This window comes from Bos taurus, chromosome 11 (assembly GCF_002263795.3).
Source record: "Bos taurus isolate L1 Dominette 01449 registration number 42190680 breed Hereford chromosome 11, ARS-UCD2.0, whole genome shotgun sequence".
NCBI classification, from domain to species: Eukaryota; Metazoa; Chordata; class Mammalia; order Artiodactyla; family Bovidae; genus Bos; species Bos taurus.
The window spans coordinates 19245137-19258610 of record NC_037338.1 but is presented as its reverse complement, the minus strand read 5'-3'; the positions used below and the strand labels follow the sequence as shown (position 1 = coordinate 19258610).

The 13474-nt window shown below is 44.5% G+C and overlaps 1 protein-coding gene across 2 annotated transcripts in view; it reads right to left on the bottom strand.

Moving 5' to 3' along the window:
• The window catches only part of VIT (vitrin), a 123561-nt gene that overhangs the window by 22413 nt on the left and 87674 nt on the right, over nt 1–13474 (bottom strand). For both annotated transcript variants that reach the window (XM_010809893.4, NM_173971.2), the window contains 3 exon segments: nt 12246–12290; nt 10693–10755; nt 4264–4411 (listed from right to left, as the gene is read on the bottom strand). In XM_010809893.4, coding sequence (XP_010808195.1) covers nt 4264–4411; nt 10693–10755; nt 12246–12290 — 256 coding nt within the window.

The window sequence follows — 13474 nt, the reverse complement described above, 5'->3', positions numbered from 1 at the left end:
TAAAGTAAGGAAATGCAGCCCAACTTTGAGCTAAAACACAGGACACCTGTCAGAGAACCATGGGCAAAGAAAAGGATTTCATTTTGAAATGAAGAACAACCAATATTTTGCTTTATTCGATAGCTTGTTTTCCAGTGTTGGTATCCTTGGGTAGATTACAAAGTTCAGAAGAACATGTACAATTCTGTTCCATTTGTACTGAAACTGGGGATGAAGACAACATTATATTGAAGGTCCAGAGGGTATTCAGCACCTGTGGATCCAGGCAGCAGCTAAAATGTAACCTGCTTGGCTTCACTGTTCTGTTTGCTACAGTTCAACGAATAGCTACTTGTCTGGCCACTCTTTCTTCTAGCCTCTTAGTGTTCCCATTGGTCTTAAGCGCAACCACAAGCCTGTTGGCTGCTTAATTCTAAAATGAGACCAAGTGTGCAAAATGAGGGCTTGGTCCTTGGCCTTTTCTTCAATAGGGTCTCAGTCCTCAGTTTGGTGGAAAACTTCAATCATCAGGAGCTTTCTTGGCAGAGAAGCAAAATCTTTGAAGTCAATTTGGTTTCACATCTTAGAGATTAACCCAAGATTTAATATCTGTCTTCTCCCTAGTGGCCAAGCATTAGCTGTGGATTTTTAGGGAAGTCACTCAGCCTCTCTGGGTCTGTATCGAATGTGGACTCTTACTGGAGGTGTGTGATGACTGTGGAAGGAACGCTGTGGTTGCTGAAAGGTTAACCCGATCTTGGGTTCCAAGCCTCTGCGTGTGCAGAGAGGGGATGTGGGAGACCGAGAAGGTTGGCACCGCCCGGGCTGAAGAGCTCCCCTTGGCCTGGACCAGAAGCAGGAACCCAGCCAGTGAAAGGAGAAGTTACAGAAAGGGGCAGAAGCCATGAGCCTGGCAGGGGATGATGCTGGGCCACTGGGGGGAAGGACAGAGGACAAGCAGAGAGCCGAGGAGATGCAGGAAAGAAAGAGGGAGGGGACCAGTGACCCGCCAATCCTGTGACATCACTCTCCTTTCACCTGCCTGCCTGGGCTGGTTTCTGTCTCCTGTACCCAAAGTATCTCTGTGTAGGATGCTTAGGGACCAGCAGGCAGAACAAGCTCTGCATTTTGTCCATCAGGCCATTGCTCTGCTTCTCATATTTTTATTTCTTATTTGCCTTCTGTTTCGTGTTCATAGTATGAGGCTTCTAAATCCCTCAAAAGTCTAAGTTCTGCCTCAGCTCTACGGAAAGCCAAGCGAAAGAATGTTCTGGGGGAATCTTTCACGTGGACCCGGGCAGCGCTGATGGGGGTGAGAAATCCGAGAGGAGGAATAGGGAGCTCCGAGTCCTCCCACCTCTGCCAGCTCCTTCCCAGCCTACGCCTCACCTTGGGAGCTTGTTCCTGGCGGGGTGGGCATTCCTTTTAGAGCCTGTTTCCTTACTGTAACATGAGGAGGTGGAAGCACGAGCTTTCTAGGGCCCCCACTGCACTGCGATTCTGAGAGAATGGGGCTGATCCCCAGTGACGGGTCGTCACATGGGTACTAGAATCCAGTGAGAACCCAAAGGGCCAGTTTCCTAGCCAGCCAAACACTGGTGAGCCTCTTCCAGAAACACTGACTTCAGATCTGCGTCGACCTCTGCCCCTCACCATTCCCTGCCCCCCACGCTCCCCCCCAGCACACTAAGACCATTTGCTGGAGAAAGAATGGACGGGAGAGCCGGGGCAGATATAAAAGCATTTTCAGCTTTTACTTCTGGGTGCGTGGATTTCCCCTTCAGCCTCATTACGCCCTCCTAGCGCTTTTCTCCAGCTGATTTTGTTCCCCGACGGACGTATAACCTCTGTGCGGCCATTGTTTCCTTGCTCATCACTCACACACCTATTCAGAACCCGAAGCTGGAAGGGAGAGGAGGCGCTTCCAATGGGTTCGCCCAACGTCCATTGATTGGCTGTCTTCTTAGTACAGAGCCAGTCACTGAATTACAGAACATCTGGGCTGGCAGAGCCCTAATAAATCAGCTGCTCCGCCTGCCCCGGACGTCACCGATGGCAGCTCTTACCTGGAGAGGCTAAGTGACTTGCCTAAGGTCACCCAGTGGAGCAAAGGCTTGAATCCCAGTGAATTAAAGACGTCCTGTTACCAGTTCCTTGTGCTTTCCACCCCACCCTGAGGCCGAAGATATCGATCGGCTTGTGTGAGCAGAAAGTGAAGGAAAACAGACACATTTCCCTTAAGGGCTTTAAATTAATAAGGATGCGGGATGGGAAAAAAGGACAAACAGCAAAGGTATTTTTAGAAAGTGACATTGGAAAGCGTGGAGATAGACTCTTCCCTGTAAATGGTGATGACGTTAAGAACACAGTGGGAGAAAATGTTATTTTGAGAGGAAGAAGCCTTTATTGAATTGTTTTTCCTACCTTGCTGCATTTATTCTTTAATCCGTGTTCCCATCAGCACACCAAACAGTCTGCCTGTCATTTTTCTTTTCCTTGACATATTTATCGCCTTATTTTCATATTATCCTATAAACTTTGGTATACACAGATTTTAAAGCAGCTATTTTTTAATGCAAGATGACACACCAAGCTTTAAATCCCTCAATAAACTGACCAGGGACATCTGCACTAAAACACTTACATTTCCTCCCCAGAGAAGCCTGCTATTCATTTGCTATCTTTAAAAAGAAAAACAGGAATGAAAACAGGTTGGCGTGTTGAAATACAAGAAAACAATGGCCCAAACCACATATTTTCCTACTTCAAGATAAAAGGTTCCAGAACATCTGACAGTGAGAATTAACATTTGTAGCAAGTGTTTATTTTTATATATTTGACTCGGATTGTATACAAGTGCCACTTAACTCAGCGATTTTTCTTCACTGAAATAGAAGGTGGTGCTATATATGCTAATGGAATTTAATTCTAAAAATACAAATGTTATAGGCCCTTGTGAAAGCAAAGCAGTTTTATGCCTTTGGAGATCTCAAAACTAAATATCCTAGTGTATTTGACATAACAACGTTGGTTAAAGTGCTGCTCTAAATGTTTGAAGGGCCTGGAGACCTCCTGGCTGTTGTCAGGGGTTTTTTTTTCTTTAACTTGTCACAAAGCACAAATAAGCTGTAACTGCGGCTTCTGAGCAAGAGGTACCAAGGCCTAAGTTAGTTTCCAAGGCCAAGGCTGAGCTACAGATCTGGGGAATGAAGGTTGTGTCTAGATCCTTTGTGGAAAATATGACAGTTATCCTGCCCTTAATGGTTCTTGATCAAAAGGCCACCTATTATTTGAGATTTGAGCTTGTTTGCTCTTTTGATTACTTATTTCTAGTTGATTTCTATAAATCTGCTTTAAAGTGGAATCTATTGCATGTGAAATAAGATTCATTTATTATCCCCAATAAGAGAAAAGTTGAGGGTGGACATCAGTATGAGCCCTCAATTTCTATCCTATGTAGAAGAGTAGACTGAATTGAGGATAGTCAGCTAGGTGACTGCTGGGGGCCACCGCACCCCCCACCTCCTGCAGTGCTCCCCATTGCCAGGGAAGCCTTCCCTACACCAGCGCAGAGGCCTCAGGTTATCGGGAGAAAGGAGAAAGTTCAACCCAGAGGACCATGATTTCTGGTCATCTCACCTACAAGTGAGACCTCTGCTACAGACTTTTTGGTCTTCCCAGCTAGTGGTAAAGAAGCCTCTTGCCAGTGAAGGAGATATAAGAGCCCTGGATTCAATCTCTGGGTTGGGAAGATGCCCTGGAGGAGGGCATGACTACCCACTCCAGTCTCCTTGCCTGGAGAATCCAATGGACTATAGCCTGACGGGCTATAGTCCATGGGGTCACAGAGAGTTGGACACAACTGAAATGACTTAGTACACACACACCTATAAGGTAGCACAGGAGCCCCTCAAACTAATACTCGAGGAGTCAGGGTTGAAAGGGAAATTGCCTGAGAGAGAAGTGAAGGCCTTAGCTCAAGGCCACACAGCCTGCTATTGGCTAAGCGAAAACTTGAACCCAGCTCTCTTAGTCCCCAAATATTCTCTCTACCAATCAGGAGTGCAAATGCCATTTACTTTCGAGTGTTGATTAACCTGTTCCTCCTTCTGGAGGCCTCAGATTTCTTCATTGGCATCTGGATTGCTTCAGTTTCTCTCATTTATGTCTGTATCAGGGAAGAGAATGAATCTGCTGTGCTCTAGATGTATGGATATTTTTCTTTTCTGGCACAGAATGAAACGAGGGTCATGCCCTGGTTTTCTAGTTCAGAGCCACACTTACCCATACTGAACAACACCCATTAGTGGGCCAGCGGGGCCAATGTCAAGAGTCTGGGCGACGTCGGTCAGAAACTGCTTCTGGATTCGGAATCGACGTTTGCCGATGCTCGAGCTCCCATCAATTAAAAACGACAAGTCAACTTTGCAGCCTGAGAAGCGGAAAAGGACTCTGTTATTCTGCTCCTCTCTCATTGCATTCACCGCCCACTCCCCTCTTCCTCAACCAGAGCTGCCTGAGATTGCAATGAAAAGAAAGTTAAAAAAAAAAAAAAAGTAGCAAGATGCAAGATATTTATTTATATTCACAGCACATTTTCACTGGGCACCAAGATCACAGATACTTGGGCTGGTACTTATTTCCATGGTTGTTGTAGAATTCTCTGTATTAGCCACAATTACAGACTTCAAAAGCCAGACCTCCAAGTCAAGTCTAAGAAGGCCCTCAGAATGGTGTCCTAGCTCAGACCATGTCAGCTGTTGTGTTCAGTTGCTAAGTTGTATTGATCACTTTGCGACCCCTTTGGAGCCTGCCAGGCTCCTCTGTCCATGGGATTCTCCAGGCAAGAATACTAGGGTGGGTTGTCACTTCCTACCACGAGCGCCACCTGCAAGCCCTAATATATATATTATGTATGTATGTATATGAAAATGTGTGGGCTCAGACTGTAAAGAATCTGCCTGAAATGCAGGAGACCCAGGTTTGATCCCTGGGTCAGGAAGATTCCTTACAGAAGGGAATGGCTACCCTCTCCAGTATTCCTGCCTGGAGAATTCCATGGACAGAGGAGCCTGGAGGGCTATAGTTCATGGGGTTTCAAAAGAGTCAGACACGACTGAGAGACTGAGCACATAGCACATATAGACATTAATGAAAGCAAGAAATGGACATGAGTTGATACACTTTTAAACAGAACTAACTGTTGAGGAATGCTTAGTAAAGAGTGATACTACAGAACTGGACGTGAAGGGAAAAGGTTCTGAAAAAACGCCTTGTTTTCTTGCTGTGGTGCATGGCAATCAAAACCAGAGGAGAAGTAGGTAATGACAGGGACCTCTCTGGGCCTGGCTGACTTCACTCCGTCTGGAATCAGCGCCCGGGCTCACTGGAGACCTCGTAAGCTTTTAGACCCTGTCTGCCTGGACGTTTGGGGCCTGCCAACTCTTCTCATTCAGCTGGCTACCCCTGTCCTTTGCTGCCTCCAAACTGCCTATGCCCAAGCATGATCCTTGAGATGAAGATTGGAAGAAGCAAGTGAAATCAAGAAGTGAAGTTTAAAGATGCCACTAAAGTCAAGAATGTTCCCTTGGTGTCTCTAATTTTCTTGAGGAGATCTCTCGTCTTTTCTACTGTATTGTTTTCCTCTATTTCTTTGCATTGATCACTGAGGAAGGCTTTCTTATCTCTTCTTGCTGTTCTTTGGAACTCTGCATTCAAATGGGTATAGCTTTCCTTTTCTCCTTTGCCTTTCACTTCTCTTCTTTTCTCAGCTATTTGTAAGGCCTCCTCAGAAACCATTTTGCCTTTTTGCATTTCTTTTTCTTGGGGATGGTCTTGATCCCTGCCTCCTGTACAATGTCATGAACCTCCATCCACAGTTCTTCAGGCACTCTGTCTATCAGATCTAATCCCTTCAATTTGTTTGTCACTTCCACTATATAATCGTAAGGGATTTGATTTAGGTCATACCTGAATAGTTTAGTGGTTTTCCCTATTTTCTTTAAGTCTGAATTTGGCAATAAGGAGTTTATGATCTGAGCCACAGTCAGCTCCCAGTCTTGTTTTTACTGACTGTATAGAGCTTCTCTATCTTTGGCTGCAAAGAATATAATCAACCTGATTTTGGTGTTGACCATCTGGTGATGTCCATGTGTGGAGTCTTCTCTTGTGTTGTTGGAAGAGGGTATTTGCTATGACTGTATGACTTATAACATATGACTTACAGCAGAAGCAGAAGATATTAAGAAGAGGTGGCAACAATACACAGAGGAACTATACAAAAAAGATCCTCATGACCCAGATAACCACAACAGTGTGATCACTCACCTAGAGCCAGATATCCTGGAATAAGAAGTCAAGTGGACCTTGGGAAGCATCACTATGAACAAAGCTAGTGGAGGTGATGGAATTCCAGTTGAGCCATTTCAAATCCTAAACGATGATGCTGTGAAAGTGCTGCACTCATTATGCCAGCAAATTTGGAAAACTCAGCAGTGGCCACAGGACTGGAAAAGGTCAGTTTTCATTCCAATCCCAAAGAAAGGCAATGCCAAAGAATGTTCAAACTATCACACAATTGCACTCATCTCACATGCTAGCAAAGTAATGCTCAAAATCCTCCAAGCAAGGCTTCAACAGTATGTGAACCAAGAACTTCCAGATGTTCAAGCTGGATTTAGAAAAGGCAGAGGAACCAGAAATCAAATTGTCAACATCCGCTGGATCATTGAAAAAGGAAGAGAGTTCCAGAAAAACATCTACTTCTTCTTTACTGACTATGCCAAAGCCTTTGACTGTGTGGATCACAACAAACTATGGAAAATTCTGAAAGAGATGGGAATACCAGACCACCTGAGCTGCCTCCTGAGAAATCTGTATGCAGGTCAAGAAGCAACAATTAGAACTGGACATGGAACAACAGACTGGTTCCAAATCAGGAAAGGAGTATGTAAAAGCTGTATATTGTCACCCTGCTTATTTGACTTATATGCAGATTACATCATGTGAAATGCTGGGCTGGATGAAGCACAAGCTGGAATCAAGATTTCCAGGAGAAATATCAACAACCTCAGATATGCAGATGACACCACCCTAATGGCAGAAAGTGAAGAGGAACTAGAGAGCCTCTTGATGAAAGTGAAAGAGGAGAGTGAAAAAGTTGGCTTAAAGCTCAACATTCAGAAATCTAAGATCATGGCATGTGGTCCCATCACTTCATGGCAAATAGATGGGGAAACCGTGGAAACAGCGAGAGACTTTATTTTCTTGGGCTCCAGAATCACTGCAGATGGTGACTGCAGCCATGAAATTAAAAGTCGCTCCTTGGAAGAAAAGCTATAACCAACCTAGGCAGCATATTAAAAAGCAGAGACATTGCCGACAAAGGCCCATCTAGTCAAAGCTATGGTTTTTCCAGTAGTCAAGTATGGATGTGAGAGTTGGACTATAAAGAAAGCTGAGCACTGAAGAATTGATGCTTTTGAACTGTGGTTTTGGAGAAGACTCTTGAGAGTCCCTTGGACAGCAAGGAGATCCAACCAGTCCATCCTAAAGGAGATGTCCTGAATATTCATTGGAAGGACTGATGCTGAAGCTCTAATACTTTGGCCACCTGAAGTGAAGAACTGACTCATTGGAAAAGACCCTGATGCTGGGAAAGATGGAAGGCAGGAGGAGAAGGGGATGACAGAGGATGAGATGGTTGGATGGTATCACTGACTTGATGGACAGTAGTTTGAGTAAGCTCCGGGAGTTGGTGATGGATAGGAAAGCCTGGCGTGCTGCAGTCCATGGGGTCGCAATGAATCAGACACGACTTAGCGACTGAACTGAACTGACTGAAAGTCAAGAATCAAGCAAAAGAACAGCAGAACTACTCTATGGCTTGGCATGTTTCCCAAACAGGGCTATTCCCACTCTTTCCTAGGTCCAGGCTTGTGATGTGAATTGCCGCCAGCAGGTGGCAGTGGTGCTCTTTAGGGCTTGCGGCGCACCAGCACCAACAGTTTGCTGGAAATGTGAATGCCCAGGCTCCACCTGGACATATAGAATCAGATTCCAGTTTAGCAAGATCCCCAGGTGATTGATGTGCACATTAAAGTTTGAGAAGCACGCCTGAAGAGAACTTTTTCTTTCAGATGTCAGCAGCGTAGTTCAATATGCCTTTTTACATGAAATTCCTTTATTTTTTTATTTAGAGAAAAGAATAACTTAATTAGAGTAAGGGCCAAACAAGAGTACATGGATTTTGTAGCATCTATTTTGGTTCTTCCTAGACCATTTTTTTTCTCCTTATTTCTTACATCTTGAGCTATGTTCAGGATTGAGACATTGATTTCATAGGTTTTAAGAAGCAAAGTGTTTATTTACTTCATTCTCTTCACTCAGCCTAATGGCTGAAACTGGGGTTAACTTTGCTCCTCTTTTCCAAGAAATGTTTAAAATTCATTTTTATTGGAGTACAGTTGCTTTACAATGTTGTGTTAGTTTCTGCTGTACAGCAAAGTGAATCAGCAATATATTTGCATATATGCCCTCTTTTTTTGGATTTCCTTCCCATTTAGGTCACCACAAAGCAGTGAATTCCCTGCTCTATACAGCAGATTCTCATTAGTTATCAATTTAATACATAGTATCAATAATCTCTATATGTCAATTCCAAACTCCCAATTCATCCCACCCCCAGCTTTCCTCCTTGATATCCCCATGTTTTTTCTCTATGTCTGTGTCTCTATCTCTGCTTTGCAAATAAGATGATCTATACCACTTTTCTAGATTCCGTATATATGCATTAATATACAATATTTGTTTTTCTGACTTCACTCTGAGTGAGTCTCTGTGTCATCCATGTCTCTGCAAATGGCAGCGTTTCATTCCTTTTTATGGCTGAGTAATATTCCATTGCATGTATGTACTAGATCTTCTTTATCCATTCCTTTGCTGATGGAGATTTAGGTTGCTTCCGTGTCCTGGCTATTGTAAATAGCACTGCAATGGACACTGAGGTGTGTGTATCTGTTTCAATTCTGGTTTTCTCTGGATATATGCCCAGGAGTAGGATTGCTTGGTCTCATGGTAGCCCTATGTTCAGATTTTTAAGGCGCCTCCATACTGTTTTCCACAGTGGCTGTGTCAATTTACATTCCCACCAATGCAGGAGGGTTCCCTTTTGTCTCCACCCTCTCCAGCATTTATTGCTTGTAGATTTTTCGATGATGGCCATTCTGATGAGTGTCAGATGATACCTCGTTGTAGTTTTGATTTGCACCCAAGAATGTTTGAATGACAGTGGCTCACCCTCAGGGCATGTGCTCACTGAGACCCTAGTGGCTTTCTCACGTAAAGATGAAGGCATGCTGATGTGAAGATGACAGTGTCAGTACAAAGGGACAGAACTGGGTCATGAAGTGTTCAGCGTGAGCAATGCATTATGCTCACCGAGGATGGAAGAGGAGGAAGGAAAGGTAAGACAGAGTATCTGCAGGAATCAATCTACCAATTTTCTTAATTGCTTTGGTATTCTTCAACATGGTACAGTTTTATAGATGAATGCTTTGTGTTGACCAATATATTAGGCCAGTGTCTTTTAACCCTGGATAAATATCTGAGTTCCTTATGCAGCTTCGACAAATAAAGATGCCTGGGAATCACTCTAGGCGGTGCTTCTCAAGGGTTGATGTGCAAAGGAATTGCTTGATTCAGTAAGTCTCGGGTGGACCCTGAGAGTTTGCATCTCTAACAAGCTCCCAGGTGATACCTGATGCTGCTGGTTCTCAAACCACACTTAGAGTGGCAAAATCAAGGGAGACTCAGTAGGTATGAGGCAAGAAGTGGCATCTTTCATTTTTTAAGATGTCTGCAGGCGATTCTCACATATAGGTGAGTTGAGACTCGCAGCCCATTGGTGGCTGACTTGTCAGGGCTTTCTGGGGGAATTTGCAGATGCTTGCAACACACAGCTCCCTCCTGGTTTCCCTCTTTTTCTCTGCTCTCTTTCTTGTATCCTTGGGTGGCTTCTCTTCCACCCAGTTAGTATCAGAGATCTTCAGGTTTAAGTCCCCTGTTTCTTCTTACTGTAACCTGTCTCCCTGGGTCACACTTTCGGTTCTCAAAACCTTGGTTTTGCCCTCATCATCTTCCAACTCTAAATTTCCAGCTGGACTATTGTTTCTGAATGTCAGGGTAGCCAACTCTCTGCTAGACTGAATGTCTTACAGAAGATGATAGATATAAATGCGTTCCTGCCCCAACCTGTTCCAGCTCCAGTGGTCCTCATGGCAGCTCCAGTTGCTCAAATCATCTTTAATTGCTCCCTGTCTTCACTCCACCCCTCTAGCTTCTTTCTTTCTCTCTTGGATTTGCCCGTTTCTCTCCATTTACGCTTCCCACCCCGAGCTCTGTGTACCATCATCTCTGCAGACCTCCATCATCACTGGCAAGCCAGTCTCCTTTCATTCACTCTTGTCTCCCCGTTCCACCCCACCCTGTTGCCATAGTGACATTTTAAACATCTGATCCTCTCCCCCTCTTGCACACAGATAGTTTAAATCCTTCAGAAGCTTCCCTTTTCCTTTAGAACAAAGTGACAGAAGAGAGATAAATAGATCCAGGGTAGGAGAGAGGCGGGTGTGGGTGGGAGTGAGTGGGCAGAGGGGAGAGAGAGCAGATCAGATGTCAAAGCCACTAGGGGTTTCTAGTTGTCAATTAACTTACTTGGATCTCCCTGGGATGCTGGCTCCAAAGACTGTGTGCTTAATTCTTCTTTTGGAACAAATCCTGGAAAGAGCAGTAAAACTTTTGGTGACTTACAAGAACAGGAAGCATCTGGCCTCACCCCAGGGATGGGGACAAAATGGATATTCACACTCAGCTACAGGGGCTGGGCTTACTGCTAACTGTGCTCTTCTCCATACCTCCCCCATCTGAGGAGATAAGAATGAATATTCATGGACAGCGCAATAGAGACACAGCACTCCTCTGGGTGCTCACGGGCATTTGAAGTCAGGTGTGTTCAGATCTGTCTTCTACAGCCCCTTAGCTTAATCTGTCTGAGCCTTAGCCTTCTTATCTGAAAGCATTAAGCACTTTGCCAGTGTAAATTATCCCTCCATACAATTCTGAAAATCTTGAGGTCAGGGATGAGTCTCACCCATCACATAAACCTTCCCCGTGGTCCTCAGTCAATATTCAGTGACTGAGTTGATGAACAAAGATCAGTGAGACCGAGGATGGGGTTGGGTGTAGACCAGGGGAGAAGAGATGAGATACTAGCAGCTCAAACAAACAAGAGGGTCTACACTGCAGCCTGTCCCCTCCTGCACTCTGAGACCAGATGCAGAAACAAAAGGATTAGTGCTTTGAGAGGGCGTGTGTGTATGTGAACTGAATTTCAGCTTCAGGGTTTTCTTTAGAGCTGTTTACCTGGGAGCCACATTCACAAATATTTCATATAAGGAAATAAAGACAATAGTCTTTTAAGGCTTAGAAAGGCCAATGAGTTTCTCGGCAAAGTGTAATTGCAGCACCGGAAGTGAGTCTCCTGATTCTGGGATGCTGGGGAACGCCCACCAAGAGTCCCCCACCTCCATGGAGGAAGGTGCTCAGGACTCCACTCTTGGGTGGGGTGAGATTTCTCCTGGCTTTGTTAGTTTTTCCAATTTGCAAAGCACATGATTTCATCTTCCCATTAAAGGTCAGCTTGCTCATCCCACTTCCTCAAATCATTAAAAAAATTCACTAATGGCATTTCTCAGCCAGGAGTCCTGGGAGGGGAAGAAATACACATCCAGAGGCCCAAGTCCTCTCCTCCATATCTCCCCGCCCCCAAACCAGCAAAATCTGCCCTTGCACCAAGAGTCTGAAAACTGTGTTTGCTGTTGGAGTTTTAAACACTTAATGTAGTAAATAGGGAACAACATTCATTCATGTGAAGAAAAAACCTGAATCCCATTTGCAAAGAAGGAAGATGAAATAGAAGGAAATTAAGGTGTGCGCCCAGATGGAGTGAGGGTCTAACCCATTTTCGGGGCTGGGAACTCACTGCTTTCTGTCTTCACATTTCCTTCCCTCTCTGTGAATCCAGTCTTGTCCCTGACCCAGTCCTCCCTGTGGGGGTTTCAGTGGGCCCTTTGCCTGGCCACCAGACACCTAACGTTGGAGGTGGCACTGGAGGAGTCTTCTGTAGCAGAGCTTGACTTCTGTGCCATTTGCTGTAATCCTAAGAATCTTGATCTAGTTATGGCCAGAAGGATGGGCTGTATAATTACCTGCATCGAGAAGGACTGATTCAGGTTTCCACAAGGCAGGTTCCCCTGATTTTCAGGATTAAAGAAAAAAACAAACTCATTAGTTAGATGAAACCAGCAGAAGCCCTCAAGTGAACTGCCAGAATGATAACATTTTCTAATTATGGCAGAAAGCTTAGTAAAGAAACCCAAGACCAGACTTTGGGATGAAGCAACCTGAAATCTGTGTGATTTTCTTATTTAAAGTTCTTAAAGTCAGAGACAAAAACATCTTTACTCTTTTGTTCCTTTCACTATGCACCAATAACCATGGAATAATAGCACTCCTGAAATTCAAGGGGAACTAAAAGCTCATGCAATTCGAAGAAACAACTGTTGTTGTTCAGTCGCTCAGTCATGTCCGACTCTTTGTGACCCCATGGGCTGCAGCACACCAGGCTTCCCTGTCCTTCATCTTCTCCTGGAGCTTGCTCAAACTCATGTCCATTGAGTCAATGAAGCCATCCAACCATCTCATCCTTTGTCATCCCCTTCTCCTCCTGCCATTGATCTTTTCCAGCCTCAGGGTCTTTTTCCAATAGGTCGACTCTTCGCATCAGGTGACCAAAGTATTGGAGCTGCAGCATCAGCCCCTCCAATGAATATTCAGGACTGATTTCCTTTAGGATGGACTGGTTTGATCTCCTTGCAGTCCAAGGGACTTGCAAGAGTCTTCTCCAACACCACAGTTCAAAGGCATCAATTCTTTGGCTCTCAGCCTTCTTTATGGTCCAACTCTCACTGGAAAAACCATAGCTTTGACTAGATGGACTTTTGTTGGCAAAGTTAATCTCTGCTTCTTAATACGCTGTCTAGGTTTGTTATAGCTTTTTGTCCAAGGAGCAAGCATCTTTTAATTTCATGGCTGCAGTCACCATCTGCAATGATTTTGGAGCCCAAGAAAATAAACTCTCTCACTGTTTCCATTGTCTCCCATGAAGTGATGGGACTGGATGCCATAATCTTTGCTTTTTGAGTATTGAGTTTTAAGCCAGCTTTTTCACTTTCTTCTTTCACCTTCATTAACAGGCTTTTTATTTACTCTTTGCTTTCTGCCATAAGGGTGGTGTCATCTGCATATCTCAGGTTATTGATATTTCTCCCGGCAGTCTTGATTCCAGCTTGTGCTTCATCCAGCCCGGCATTTCTCATGATGTTCTCTGCATAGAAGTTAAATAAGCAGGGTGACAATATACAGCTTTGATGTACTC